Source organism: Gopherus evgoodei, chromosome 15 (genome assembly GCF_007399415.2).
Source record: "Gopherus evgoodei ecotype Sinaloan lineage chromosome 15, rGopEvg1_v1.p, whole genome shotgun sequence".
Lineage (NCBI taxonomy): Eukaryota > Metazoa > Chordata > Testudines > Testudinidae > Gopherus > Gopherus evgoodei.
Window position 1 is genome coordinate 10,518,176 of NC_044336.1, and position 13,367 is coordinate 10,531,542.

Sequence of the window (13,367 nt, forward strand, 5' to 3'; positions counted from 1 at the left end):
AAAATAAAAAACACGGACGTTTGAAATAAAGTTGAACATATTTACTATACATCTAGAGAGCAACTGAGCATAAGGTATCCCCTCCATATGTTGTGAATGACAATAAAACCTGCACTCACAGGAGTTGTCTACCACAATATTTTGCTCTCATTTTGCAGCAGTGGTGCTGAAAACATCTGACCCCTATCTCCACTAACACTTACACAATAGCTAGCACCAGTGCAGTTGTGCCATTGCTAAAAGCAGGTGCCAAACTTTATAGTGTAGATAAGCACATCAGTGCCCTCCATTAATTGACTGACTCATAATAGCCCTCTGAAGTGAGTAAGTATTATTATCTCTGATTTGTAGATGAGGGAAAAGAAATTTCCTCTGGCTCAATTCTAACACAAAACCACACTTCTGGGAAATGATTCTCAAACCCACCATACTCCCTGAGAACCTAATCCAATTCCCAATGAAGTCAATTTGGGAATCTTGCCACTGATTTCAGGGGGAGTTGGACTGGCCTCTGTATGTTAATTAAATCATGAGTAACAAGATAAATTGAGTGCTTTTTTGTTTAAACCTTACAAGCTGTAGGGAAAGACAACATATGGCACATCTGCTTCTGAACCCAGGAGACAAAACAAACTAGAACCCTCTTTTCCTAACAGACAAACCTAAAGGATATTCTCCTCCTGACATATACATGCAACTCCTAGAAGTGTATGTTCAATACATCCAGCAGAGAATATACAGCAGTTACCCACCGACAAAGACACTTACCTTTACACAATAAAATATAAGAATATAATTTAAAAAAACAACCATCGTTTTCCAGAAAATAATCTATTCAAAATTATACGCCCACACATTTTACATTAAATGATAATGGCAGATTATGGAGACTGGCAACCCTCCAAGGAAAGCATGCTATGTTTGTAAACCATCCGTCTCTCTTTTGTAGTAATATTTCCTAAAAGGAACACTGCCCACTTGAACTAGTTTAAAATTAACTATTTAAAAAAAAATCCATTTTCTGATAGAGTACCTCCTCTTAAACAACAACATGTCCTGAAATGTACAACAATTATTGCTAAGAAAGCTTTTTCTGCTCCTTTGTTGATGTTTATAAAGGATTTTTCAGCAAGATCTTCAAAGGTATTTAGGCATCTTACTGCTATTGAGTTAGATGAGTAACTTCCTTTGAGGAACTGGGCTAAAATGACTAGCTAACTGAGTATACAGGGAATAGCATAACGGACTATACAAAATAAACAAACTGGGGAAAAAATTGTTCCCTTTAACTTATCTTGGTTCCAGTAATGGTAGGTGTTCCCTGTAACAAGGCATACACTTCTCAGAGAGAAGTGTGGTATTTCAAGTTGATGGCTTCCCTTCAGCATTAAAACTATTGTTCCATCTCACACAGTCAGCATGAACATAGTTTCATTTCATCATTTCCTTCCATACTCCAGTGACAAGTTAAAAACTTTGCATGGGTTAATGGAAGTCATGGTTTCTAATTAAAGCACTTAGTAAAAGTTCATTTTTCTTAATGGTGCCTTTCAACAGGAAATATTTAATTCAAAGAAATGAAAGGCAGAGCCAAAAGCACACAGGAAGAGAAGAATGATGCAGTGAAGAGAGTACTGTGATCTAAGCACATGACTCAGAGCCAGGAACTCCTTAAGTGCTAATCCTTGCTCAGACTCCTTCTGAGGCCTTATGAACAAGACACTTAAGCCCTCTGTACCTCAGTTTCCCTATCTATAAAATTAAAGAATATGTGCCTCTCTCACAGGGAGAATGTGAAACTGAACTGGTTAATGGCATGTGCAGAAAGGTACCAGTTTTGCTTCCCTCAACCAGCAGTGTGCAACAGGCCCTGGTAGAATTCACACTCAGGAGAGGGCAGACAGTACTTGCACTACTCATCTTTCTCACAGTTCTGCTGGATAACAACAGCTTTAAGTTGCAGTTGGGACTCTATATGAGAACCCTTATGTCAGATTGCCTAGGGGATGCAGTGATATAGCACATTCCATATCCAACTTGGCCACACTCTCCCCATCTACACTGCCCACTTTTGTGGCTATGCCGGCTCCCTGGCAGAGGAGAAGCTGCATGTGCCATGTGGTACCAAACCCACTGTTCTCCAGGCACATTTTCTGTCATCACAGCAGCCTGTTTAACTCAGAGCTGAATCTAGCTCTATGTCTGCAAAGCATCTGAACAGTGCTATAGCTACCAAGTATTACTACATACAGGAAAGGAGGTGGTGTGCTGTAAGATTCAGAATCCTTGAAATATAGAGCATAAGATTTTTGGGCTCTACAAGATACCCTACTAGAACTGCACTATTTTTATTTCTATAGTGATAAATGGGGGACTGTACAATGCTGCAGAGTTAGAGACTCAACTTCTCACCAGGACAAGCAGACGCAAACATTGGTAAGGCATGTTCCTCCTGGTTCCGCTGTCGATACCGCTGCACAAATTCCTTCTGGCTCTCCAGGATACTGAAATCAGCAGCTATAGTGGTGTCAAATACATAATGCACCCCTATGAAACAAAAGGACAAGAATATGTGATGAATTAACTTCTGGAGTGTTTTGCATCTCACAGACCTTCTTCCCCATTTTCAGGCTTTTAAATAACCTTTAAAAAAAAATCAAAGAAACAATGCGCAAATCCTGCTTGCTCTCCAGTTTGGGGCACACTTTTAACACCTGCAGCATACTTTAACAACAAAACCATAAAACTGAAAGGACATAGTCTGTGTCACAGATTTTTAAAAAGCTGCTGACTTGTTAATAATAGGATTCCCTTCAAAGCTTCAAAAGGAAATCTGTTTCCTTACAGAAAGTTTGCCCTTTAGTGCACACTTACACTCTATTGCAGAACTGGGCTGCTGGCAATGACTTAAAAAACTATGAATATCCCTGCAATGGGACAACCTTCCACTGATGCACTTGCCTAAATACTTATAAATACCTGCACAACATTCTGTATATCACCAAAGGCCTCCCATCTATTTACCTGTCAATGTATTTCTATAAAGCTGTAAAATATTATCTGTACCACTGTACCTAGTATAATGTATTCCCAAATAATGTAAACAATCTAAAATAAATTTAGGGCCCACCAATACTGATAGTGTTCCTTTCAGATAATTATTTCCCTTATTAATGGGGGGAAAACAGATCAGTTACACACACTTATAACATTTGTTCTGTGGAAAACTATGACATAGTTCTTGGAGGAGGAAAAGCTTCTTCTTTTCCCTATTATTTAGGTAGGAAAAACTATAGGAAAGAGGACGTTTTAGCAGAATGGTACACGTATAGGAAGTGTTAGGAGACATCAAAAAAGTATAGTTTTAATATCAAATAAAGAGACTGATCACTGCTTGCAGAAGATTGTTGAAACAGTAGTGAACAGAAACAAGGAAGCAGAACTTCTAAGACTATCATCAGTGCTCAAACTCTCAAACGATTGGTCTGATAGCATGAGGGTAAAATTCCCCTCAATAAAAGGTATATGGGGAATTCTGGCTTCACTGAGCTCAATGACAAAACTTCTGTTGACCTCAATATGGCCAGGATTTCCCCCCTGGACTGGAAATTAGACTGACAGTCACTGGTGTTATTTCTAATAATCTTTTCCATAACTAAAACGTCCCAATTTCTTTCAGAACAGTTACTCACAGTTGGTGGTTCCTTCTGCTTCCACTTGGCAAAATTTCACATGTTGCAGTGCTTGACAGCCAGGTCAATAGCTTTCCTTTCCTTACCTCACAGTGGCCCTTTAATGGCACTCACCACCCCCTAGAGGGCTGCAAGATGGTTCAGAACTGGCTGCTTTCTCAAACAGTTTGTAACATTTCTTTCCAAAATTACTTTGTCTTCAGACAGTTACAGCAAATAAAGAGTTAGGTCCCTGTATTTTCACAGCACCCATTTTTGCTCCTGCTACATATATTTTTCAGTTTAAGTCACATGGGGCAAAAAGAACTCTGAAAAAGTACTTTGTAAGAGCTCTCTTTGATAGTGATGAAGATAGACTAGGATGCAGCCGTTCTCCAAATCAATCACTCCTGCATAGAATAACCACCTGTCCCGAACTGGGGTTGGGGAGCCGAGGCAGTTCTGAAATGCAAAATTCAAGTCCTAGTCCTGGATTGAATGACTCTGAGACAGCATCTGTCTCGAATTTGTGGTGCTGCTCCATGCCTGCCTGAGACTCAGGAGAAGCACTAGCCGTTTCTCGGTGCGGGGCCTGAGATGGATCTTAGGTCCCCTTGCCACAAGGCCCCATCACCTGCTCATCCTCTCCCCACCAAGACCCTACTCCCTGGCCAGCTGGAAGCTGGAGTCAGGCCATAGTTCCAGGGAGCTCAGGCCATTGTGGGGAGCCCCAGACCATCCACCTGCCCTTGGTGGCGTGCCCCAGGGGGCAGGGACATTTGCCGGGGACTGCTCTTGGGCACCCTGGCCCCCTGATTTTGCCTTGTGAAAAGGTGGTCACCCTACTCCTGCATATTTGCAATTTCCTGCCCCAGTGGGACTGCCTACGTATAACTATAGCTCTCTTCTAAAATGAGGGTTATCAGCCACCTCTAACAGGAAAGAAATAAACCCACTGTCCTCTAGCTAGCTCGGATACCCATAGCAGTGAAGCTATTGCAGCATGGGTTTCAGTGCGGGCTATATAAGCTCACTCAGGACCCTGGGTACTTACTCAGACAGCTGCCCTACATCAAAGTGAATATTGCTGCAACTTCAATGTTATCAGTACCCAAATTAGCTAGATTAAAGCTAGCTCAGGGATGTCTACACATGTTGCAGTCACATCTCTGGTTGTAGTGAGACATACTTTCAGTTTCAATGTCAATAGTCCTGACATTGGTCACAGAACTACAAACATGTGCATGTCTGAAGGAGGAAAAACAATTTGTTAAAGAAACAGATTTCAGTGTGAAGCTTCTGAAGAGTCATTAGAAACAAAAGTGACTTAAAGAAGTCTATGGAAGATACCTCAATATGTCCTTAAATTCTCTTCCCAACCCCTACTGCACTACCTCAAGAACATTTCTGGGATGGGCACTGTTATGTCACAACAAATAACTTAGAATATACCCTTTCAAAACAGTCTCTTATGACTGGGCAGTGCTGCAAAATTCTGCCAGGGAAGAAAGAAACCCAAGATAACCCTGCTGTATTCTCCCAGTGTAATAATGAATCAGAACTTACCAAGACTTTTGAGGAAACCACAGAGTCTCTTGGCTGCATCGTTTACACAGAGATTGAATTTAGCAGCAAAATAAGGCAATGACTGAGTGCATATAGACACTGCCAACACTTTGTGTTTTGAGGTATCACATTTCTGGAAAATAAACAAAGCATGCAGGTGGATTATTACAGCAGCATAAGATCCCTCTCCATCTCATTCCCTCCCCATCCCCAAGAGTCGCTCCTCTAATTTCCTCAGCTTTAAACAAACATACCATGAAAGCCCCAATGAAGCAACTACCATCCTTCTTACAGAGAGTGGAATAGAATTTCCTTCTGGTTCTGTCAATGTTGAGAGTCAATCAGCTGGAGAAGTTGCTGTTGTAGGACTCAAGGAATTCCATCCCTCCCAGGACAACCCTATCCTTGGCTTGTTAAGCAGGCAAGGAGAGTTAGAGAATCAACACTTACAGGATTTTGATAACTAAGGGAAGCATAACACTCCCAAAATATGGGAAGAGCTTAGAAACAAACATAGGTGTTTAGATTAAGGTTTACAGGAGCACAGAGATTTGAAATTTTAAATGTGATCCTTCAAACTAAGGATGTGATCCTGAGAGATGCTCAGTGGCCTTAATTTCAACAGGAATTGAGGGCATTCAGCAGGACTGGACCCTAAGGAAACCAACCCAGCAATGCTATATATGCACAATCAAGTGTGTGTGGTTGAAGAAAAAGATTGATGTGGAAAGGTAACATTCTGGTGAGGATGACATCATCTATGTGAAAATGCACACTGTGTGTTTTAGTTAGGACATGTTACCTGTCATGTATGTTCATCACCAATGGTAGTGGAAGACTTATAAAGACACAAGAGATAAAACAGGAATAGAGAAATCCTGCACCAGATGATTTAATAGAAATTAGAACTGGAAGAAAGCAATGATTCTGCTACATTTAAATCTTTGTCTGTCTCACACTTACACAACCACATCATGCTATAGAATCAAACCAGTCCTAAAAACTGGCTAGAATATTCTGGGAGGAATCCTTACACTGATAATACTTAGATACACCTCTACCCCAATATAACGTGACTCGATACAACATGAATTCGGATAATACGCGGTAAAGCAGCACTCCGGGGTGGGGTGGAGGGACGGCGGTGCGCTCCAGCGGATCAAAGCAAGTTCGATATAACACGGTTTCACCTATAACGCGGTAAGATTTTTTGGCTCCCGAGGACAGCGTTATATCGGGGTAGAGATGTATATCAAAATAGGTGGAGAGAACAATATCAATTTCAATTAAAAATAAAATTTTAAAAGTAGCTGCTACCTCCTGGGTGAGAGTACAATAGTCTGGAGTGGTAGATCATTAAGTCAATGTCAATATCAGCAGACTCAAGTATTGTGTGTATTAGGAAGGCTACCAAAGAACCACCCTCAGCAATAACATGTCACTGTCTTTGTGTCTGACAGAAGCTATGATTTTATTTATTCTGCAAATGGAAAAAGAACCCAAGATACAGCAAAAAGATACTCTTCTGAATACACACCTTTCAAATGTGTCTGGTATCATTCATACCTCAACGCACGTACTAGAAGCTAATGGGACAATTCTAATTTTTGCAGTCAGGTTTTTGATAATTTCATACCTTGCGCATACTGTTATCTTATACTTTCACCATGATCATAAAAACCAGAATGCCTCCAACACTCGAGAAGTGTGTATTTAACAACACTATAACTGCACACCCTACAGTTTATTACTGAAGTTATGAGATAATCATCATGCTTTGCCCTACAGCGTCTTACTTATGCCTTACAGAATACATCTCATAAAATTTAGATTACAGCCATGATCTTACTTTCACTGATGAAGTACTTTAACTGCTATACTATTCAAGGGTTTTTAGTTATCATTGAAACTGCTTAGTCACTATCTCACATCCTTCCTCTCACACAAATTCCTGCATGCTTTGTCGTTACTTTACCTTGTTAAGGTTGAGAATGCGAAAGAATTCCTTCTGATTCTGCTGGAAAATCCTGACACCTTCTTCTGATGTCACACAGTTGTCACAAGCTAGGCAGTCACTAAGGAATATTTTAGCACCAGCCAATTTATGAAATTCATTTTTCTGGAAATGAAAGGAGATTGGATAAGCTAACTTTCAGGGCCTTTGCACTGACTTATTTAAGCTCCAACTGTAGTTCTGTTATTTTGTTAAAAACACAAGATATACGCACACGAGGAGGACAAACATTTAAAATTAGAAAATGGTCTGTTCAGTACCTCTTGATTTCTCTGCCCTGTCATTATTAAACTGTATTATTATATGTCAAAGCATTTTGAGATATTGTGTAGTATCGTTAAGAAGACAGTAGTCGCAAAAAAATTCAAACTCAGAATTTTAAAGTTAAGCATCTAACCAATATCCATATTTAGGCACTTGAAGTGTCTTCATTTGCAGAAGCATCGAGCATAGCATCCATCAACTTCACAGACAGTTGCGAGTACTTACCTTCTCAGGCTTCTTCAATGCCTAATATGGACTTACATAATTAACATCTGACATCCAAGCCTGAAAATATTGGTGACAGTTTTTATTAAGGGCACAAAAGAAAGGAAAGGTCATGTCGTGATCACCTGAGTCAGGCAAACTGTCTCAGTGGCCTAAACAAGATGAAGTCTCATGTCCATGGCAAGCAGGATTTGGCCCTAAAGTTGCATTGTCTCTGTGTTACATTATATGAATGACAGTTCTGTAAGGGATCTGGGGGTCATAGTGGACCACAAGCTAAATATGAGTCAACAGTGTAACACTGTTGCAAAAAAGGCAAACATAATTCTGGGATGTATTAGCAGGAGTATTGTAAGCAAGACACGAGAAATAATTCTTCCGCTCTACTCCACACTGATTAGGCCTCAACTGGAGAATTGTGTCCAGTTCTGGACACCACATTTCAGGAAAGATGTGGACAAATTGGAGAAAATCCAGAGAAGAGCAACAAAAATGATTAAAGGTCTAGAAAACATGACCTATGAGGGAAGAGTGAAAAAATTGGGTTTATTTAGTTTGGAGAAGAGAAGATTGAGAGGGGACATGATAACAGTTTTCAAGTATATAAAAGGTTAGTACAAGGAGGAGAGATAAAAATTATTCTTCTTAACCTCTGAGGATAGGACAAGAAGCAATGGGCTTAAACTGCAGCAAGGGCGGTTTAGGTTGGACAGTAGGGAAAACTTTCTGTCAGAGTGGTTAAGCACTGGAATAAATTGCCTAGGGAGGTTGTGGGAGCTCCCTTGTTGGGAATTTTTAAGAGCAGGTTGGACAAACACTTGTCAGGCATGGTCTAGATAATACTTGGTCCTGCTCTGAGTGCAGGAGACTGGACTAGATGATCTCTCAAGGTCCCTTCCAGTTCTATGATTCTGTGATTTATGGATGGAACATTGTTTGTTTGTTTGTTAGTTTGAGAGAGGAGGAATTTCTGCAAAGGAGAGAGAGAGAGACTTCCAGACCCCTTGCAAACTCTCAAACGAAAAGTGTTATTCAGTGTAATTTAGCAAAGCAAGTATGAGACCTATATCATCATTACCTCTTTTACCTATGGTTAGAACATACTTTGTGTGGTTTGAAGTGCCAAGCACCCTCCTCCTTCTCTTTCAAAAGAAACTCACACAGTTAAGAAATTTGTAGGATCAATTTTTGCATGGAAACTGTTGTCCTGTCTATTGCATTTGCCTTGAGTTGATCCTACAAACTCTGACTTGTGAGTAACTTTTACTCAAGTATTCCATTCTCTTCATTTGGACCACTCATGGGAGTAACGATTTCATGGGTTGGACCTGATCAGGTCAGATGCAGCCTAAACTTCTACAGATTTCACTCAGAGATAATGGCGTTCAGCCCCTTGAATGATCAGGCCCTTAAAATGCAAGATGCTTTTTTCGGAGGGGAAGGGAGATACCAACACTTAAAATGACACAGTAAGTATTAGCTGCATGTCATTCTGTAATTATGAACCACGTTTATTTGAAGGAGTAAAAATGCAAAAAAAGCTTGATTGAGATACAATAAAAACAGGCACAAGCCCCCTCACCCCCCTCTTTTTTTCTTTTTTAAGATTTGAGGAAGCATTTTCAGCCTTTTTGACTCTTTCTACAAAGCCACTGAAATAAATTATCTTGTGGGTGCTCTGCACTGAGTGCTATATTTTCAATTTCATCCTTCTTAAGATATCATCAATATAATTAACTTGCTTTTCATAGCTGTTGAATACTCATGTATCCCATTGACTTTAATTGGAGTTCTAGGTGCTCAGCACTTTTGGAAAAAACAAACTATGTTTGTACCCCTATCTCTAGAGCCCTACGTGGATACAAAATCTGTATCCGCATCTGATCCACAAAAATGATCTGCAGATATCTGTATCCGTGGATATCTGCAGATTTGCAAAACTTTAGATATAAAATTTGGATCGGGTTTGATCTGCGATCGGCAAAAATGGCTATAAACTGGATATCCATGGATTTTCAGGGCTCTCCCTATTCCAGCTCCCTTCTGGAGTATTTTCTGTGAATAGTTCTTACATGTATGCACTGTACTTATAAACCCAAGTCCTACATTTATTTACATATAGCTTATCCCAACATTTATTTGTTCTTTTCCAGGGCACAGAACAGAGAAGGATAAAAGTCAAAGCAACAATATACCTTAGATTAATAAAATCATTTAAAAAAAGGAACATTACCTCCTCGTTTTCGTCATTTGTGCTCAGTGGGTCAACCAATGTATTTGACTTGTCATCATTTTTCTGTTTTTTACTACATTCCTGAATGAGATAATAGAAATGTGTGTTATAAACCAAAAAAACATGGCTCCAAAATTTTTTTTTTACAGGTCTGTGACTTCAGATTGTGTGTTACATTTTTCCAACATGTTATTACAATGAAAACATTGATGCGAAGTTCACCAGCTTGGCTTTTACATCTTTGAGTGTATTTTTAACAATGGGGCCAGGGATAAGGAAAGAGAACAGGGAGTAATGTACTGCACTATATACGGCAACCAGTATAGCAGGGGTGGCCAACCTGTGGCTTCGGAGCCACATGCGGCTCTTCAGAAGTTAATATGCGGCTCCTTGTATAGCACCAACTCCAGGGCTGGTGCTACAGGTGCCAACTTTCCAATGTGCCAGGGGTGCTCACTGCTCAACCCCTGGCTCTGCCACAGGCCCTGCCCCCACTCCACCCTTCCCGCACCCTCCCCTCAGCCTGCCGTGCCTTTGCTCCCCCCCACCAGCCTCCTCCATCCCAGGAATCAGCTGATCAGGAGGTGCGGGGAGGGGAGGTGTGATCCTCCTCAGGGTGGGCAAGAGGAGGTGTTGGAGGCAGGGGGGCTGATGGGGGACTACTGACGTATTACTGTGGCTCTTTGGCAATGTATATTAGTAAATTTTGGCTCCTTCTTAGGCTCAGGTTGGCCAAACCCCTGCACTACAGTATGCCCTAAAATAGTCACATAAAGCCATTTGTAATGTAATCAGAATATAATTAAAATTGCATAAAAAATCATGTCACACCCAAAAAATCAGCTTCAGTAGGTTACATTAAATGTCATTCCCATCACAACTTGCCCAGAGAAATAAATATAATTAAACCTTTCCTGGAAAAAAACTATAGGTTATAAATTATTATAGTAATTGAATCCGTAAGGTCAACTACAAGAGGCAAGTCCATTTGGAAGTATGCACTGTGTAGTGGCTTTCTGTGACCTTGTAATCTATCACCAAATTCTACTACCGCACCACCGTCTCAAAGACAATGTATAAAAAAGTTCAAGTCACTTAACCGTGCACTGGCTGCAACTTAGCTCCGCCCTGCGGTATAAAGTTAAGCCCCTCCAGCTGCCCTGCAGTATAAAGTTAAGCCCTTCCAGCGGCCCAGACTTGCTCTACTTATTCAAAAATGGAAACCCCTTGAAACACAAAGGCTCCTCACATTATGTAACAGATCAAGCAAGTGAGTGACCAGAGGGTGGAGTCAAACTACTTACTGTTTCCCATGCATAAAGTCGTAAGAAAATAGCACTCACCTTTTTGGTGCAGTTTTCACACTTCATCTGTGAAGGTCTTTGTATTACTTTTTGGTATGTATGTCTATTCTATGTTTAAAGGTGATTTTCTTACTACAGAAGAGTGTGGATTCTCTTTATTCTACAGGAAGAAGAAGAACGGAGGAAGCAGACGGAGGAGTTCAATGACTCTGCTTGTCAGCTCTCTGCAATGATAAAGGCACAAAGAGCAAGAAATTAGCCCAGCTCTCCCTTCCAATTCCTGTTGCCTTTTGTTGTTATTAGTATTGCCCTACTGCCCTCTTATGGCACTCCTCCTGATTGGCACTTTCAAAAGCCATCGAGATGCCCTGGAGTGGGAGGGTCTGACTGCACAGCAGCCAATTCGGTTTTCCTGTGGGAGGGAAGGACCTTTAGCTTCTTCAGACTCTATAATGAGACGGTATAAAAATATATATATAATCATCGCACCACACATTAGAGAATTTGCTTACATTGTAATGAGCAACAAACACTGCAGAAGAAAAGCTTTTAGGAAGATCAGTGGGCTGGATGCAGGGCCTGCAACCATCATGATTAATGGCTTTAATGTACCGTACAGAAACATTCCCCTCCCCCACCCCCTTGACATGCTCAGAATACACATCTGTAACCTATGATTCTGATTCATGTTCATTCTGTAGATTCTGGCAGCGAATACATGTTGCTCTGGGGGTCGGTAACTTTGGTCATCCCTGTATTTTGCACAGTTGGCAGCAAGCGTTGACACTACATGCAATTGATGCGACATGAACATGCAAAACAAGGGTGGTAAAAGGGGTCACCCCTGCACAAGCAGAAGAGACTGTATCTTGCTTTAAGACACGAGGAGACTTGGGACACTGCTTCTCGAGGGAAAGCACAGCTCTCTTTTTAATAATGGTGGGAGTGTTACATAGACAGAGCCGGTATAGACTGTCTTGCTCTAACATCAAAAGCAGGGGAACAACAGGTTCACACCGCCACAATGGAGAAAAAACTGCTTAAGATTTGAGTCTCGTGAATGTGGTGGCGCCTCATTCTCTGCTTAAGTGTTTAATAGCCCCCCTTTTAATCACACACTCAAAACTCCCTTCTCTTATCCCAGTGATTACACAAATCGCTCCGTGTGGGGCACCTTAAGCCTTGAATTCTGATCATTTGCAATTAAACGATTCATGATTCTCACTACCATCATCAATTTCTTTTTCGCAAAGTCAGCACAAGGCTAACAATTTCCCACTGTCACAACCGCAGTACATTGCTTGGCACCCAGATGCAGAACAAAGGGGGGGGGGAAGAAATCTAACATTTTTTATGTCTATACAAACACAGAGACGTGCTATCACAAGCTGTAACAAAATAACCACCGTGCAGCTAAAGGAATGAAAGAGAAGACTGAAAAAGGAAGGGAAAAGAATCAGATACTGTACCTTGCTGCTTGCTTCATTTAACCTACAGTAAATTATGTCCTGGCTGGTAGAAATTAAATAGCATGAGGTAAAGTCTGGAGCATGTTGCAGCTATTAAAGAGATCCATGTATATATTAGGGGGGAAAAACTACACAACAAGGGTAGGGAGGCAAGCACAGGCTCCAGAAAAAGAAGCGAAGTGCTCTTCTTTTTCACCTATTATTTAATATAAAGTCTTTCTGTCCTGATTGTGCCCTGAGCGGCTCCTCTGGCAGCCTCCACTCCCTCCCTCCCTCCCACTCAGTTAGAAGTGTTCATTGTAGACCTGAGCGCTGTCACGTAGTCCCAGGCACTTATCTGGAACTGCAAGGGACAGCGCCTCTCTGCTGCAGAGGTGGTAAAAGTAACGCCTCATTCTCACAGCTCGGCTAGGACAGAGTAGAGGCAACAGCAGCAAAGAAGCTTCAAGACTGACATTCACACATTGCTAAAGGGCACTGCTTTGTTTGTACACACTTCCCCACTCCGTACAGGATGTGCTTGTCTAGCACCTCAAAAGCAGAAACTAACCTGAAGTTCCACAGATCTCCTTGAGATTTTGTGTGTTGACATTCCTATATTAATGGAGCTTTTTGTGTTGC

General features: G+C 41.0%; 1 protein-coding gene across 2 annotated transcripts in view; it reads right to left on the minus strand.

Moving 5' to 3' along the window:
- Nucleotides 1–13,032, minus strand: part of NARF (nuclear prelamin A recognition factor) — a 29,048-nt gene extending 16,016 nt beyond the window's left edge. The window contains exons 1-6 of one of the 2 annotated variants that reach the window (XM_030534419.1): nt 12,747–13,032; nt 11,317–11,501; nt 9,974–10,054; nt 7,213–7,356; nt 5,238–5,370; nt 2,413–2,547 (exon numbers count right to left, since the gene is read on the minus strand). In XM_030534419.1, the coding sequence (XP_030390279.1) occupies nt 2,413–2,547; nt 5,238–5,370; nt 7,213–7,356; nt 9,974–10,054; nt 11,317–11,343 (520 nt within the window). In that variant the 5' untranslated portion in view covers nt 11,344–11,501; nt 12,747–13,032. Of the gene's footprint in view, nt 1–2,412; nt 2,548–5,237; nt 5,371–7,212; nt 7,357–9,973; nt 10,055–11,316; nt 11,700–12,746 lie in introns of those variants that run through there. The other variant, XM_030534418.1, reaches the window with a different exon arrangement.
- Nucleotides 13,033–13,367: the final 335 nt, after the last annotated feature.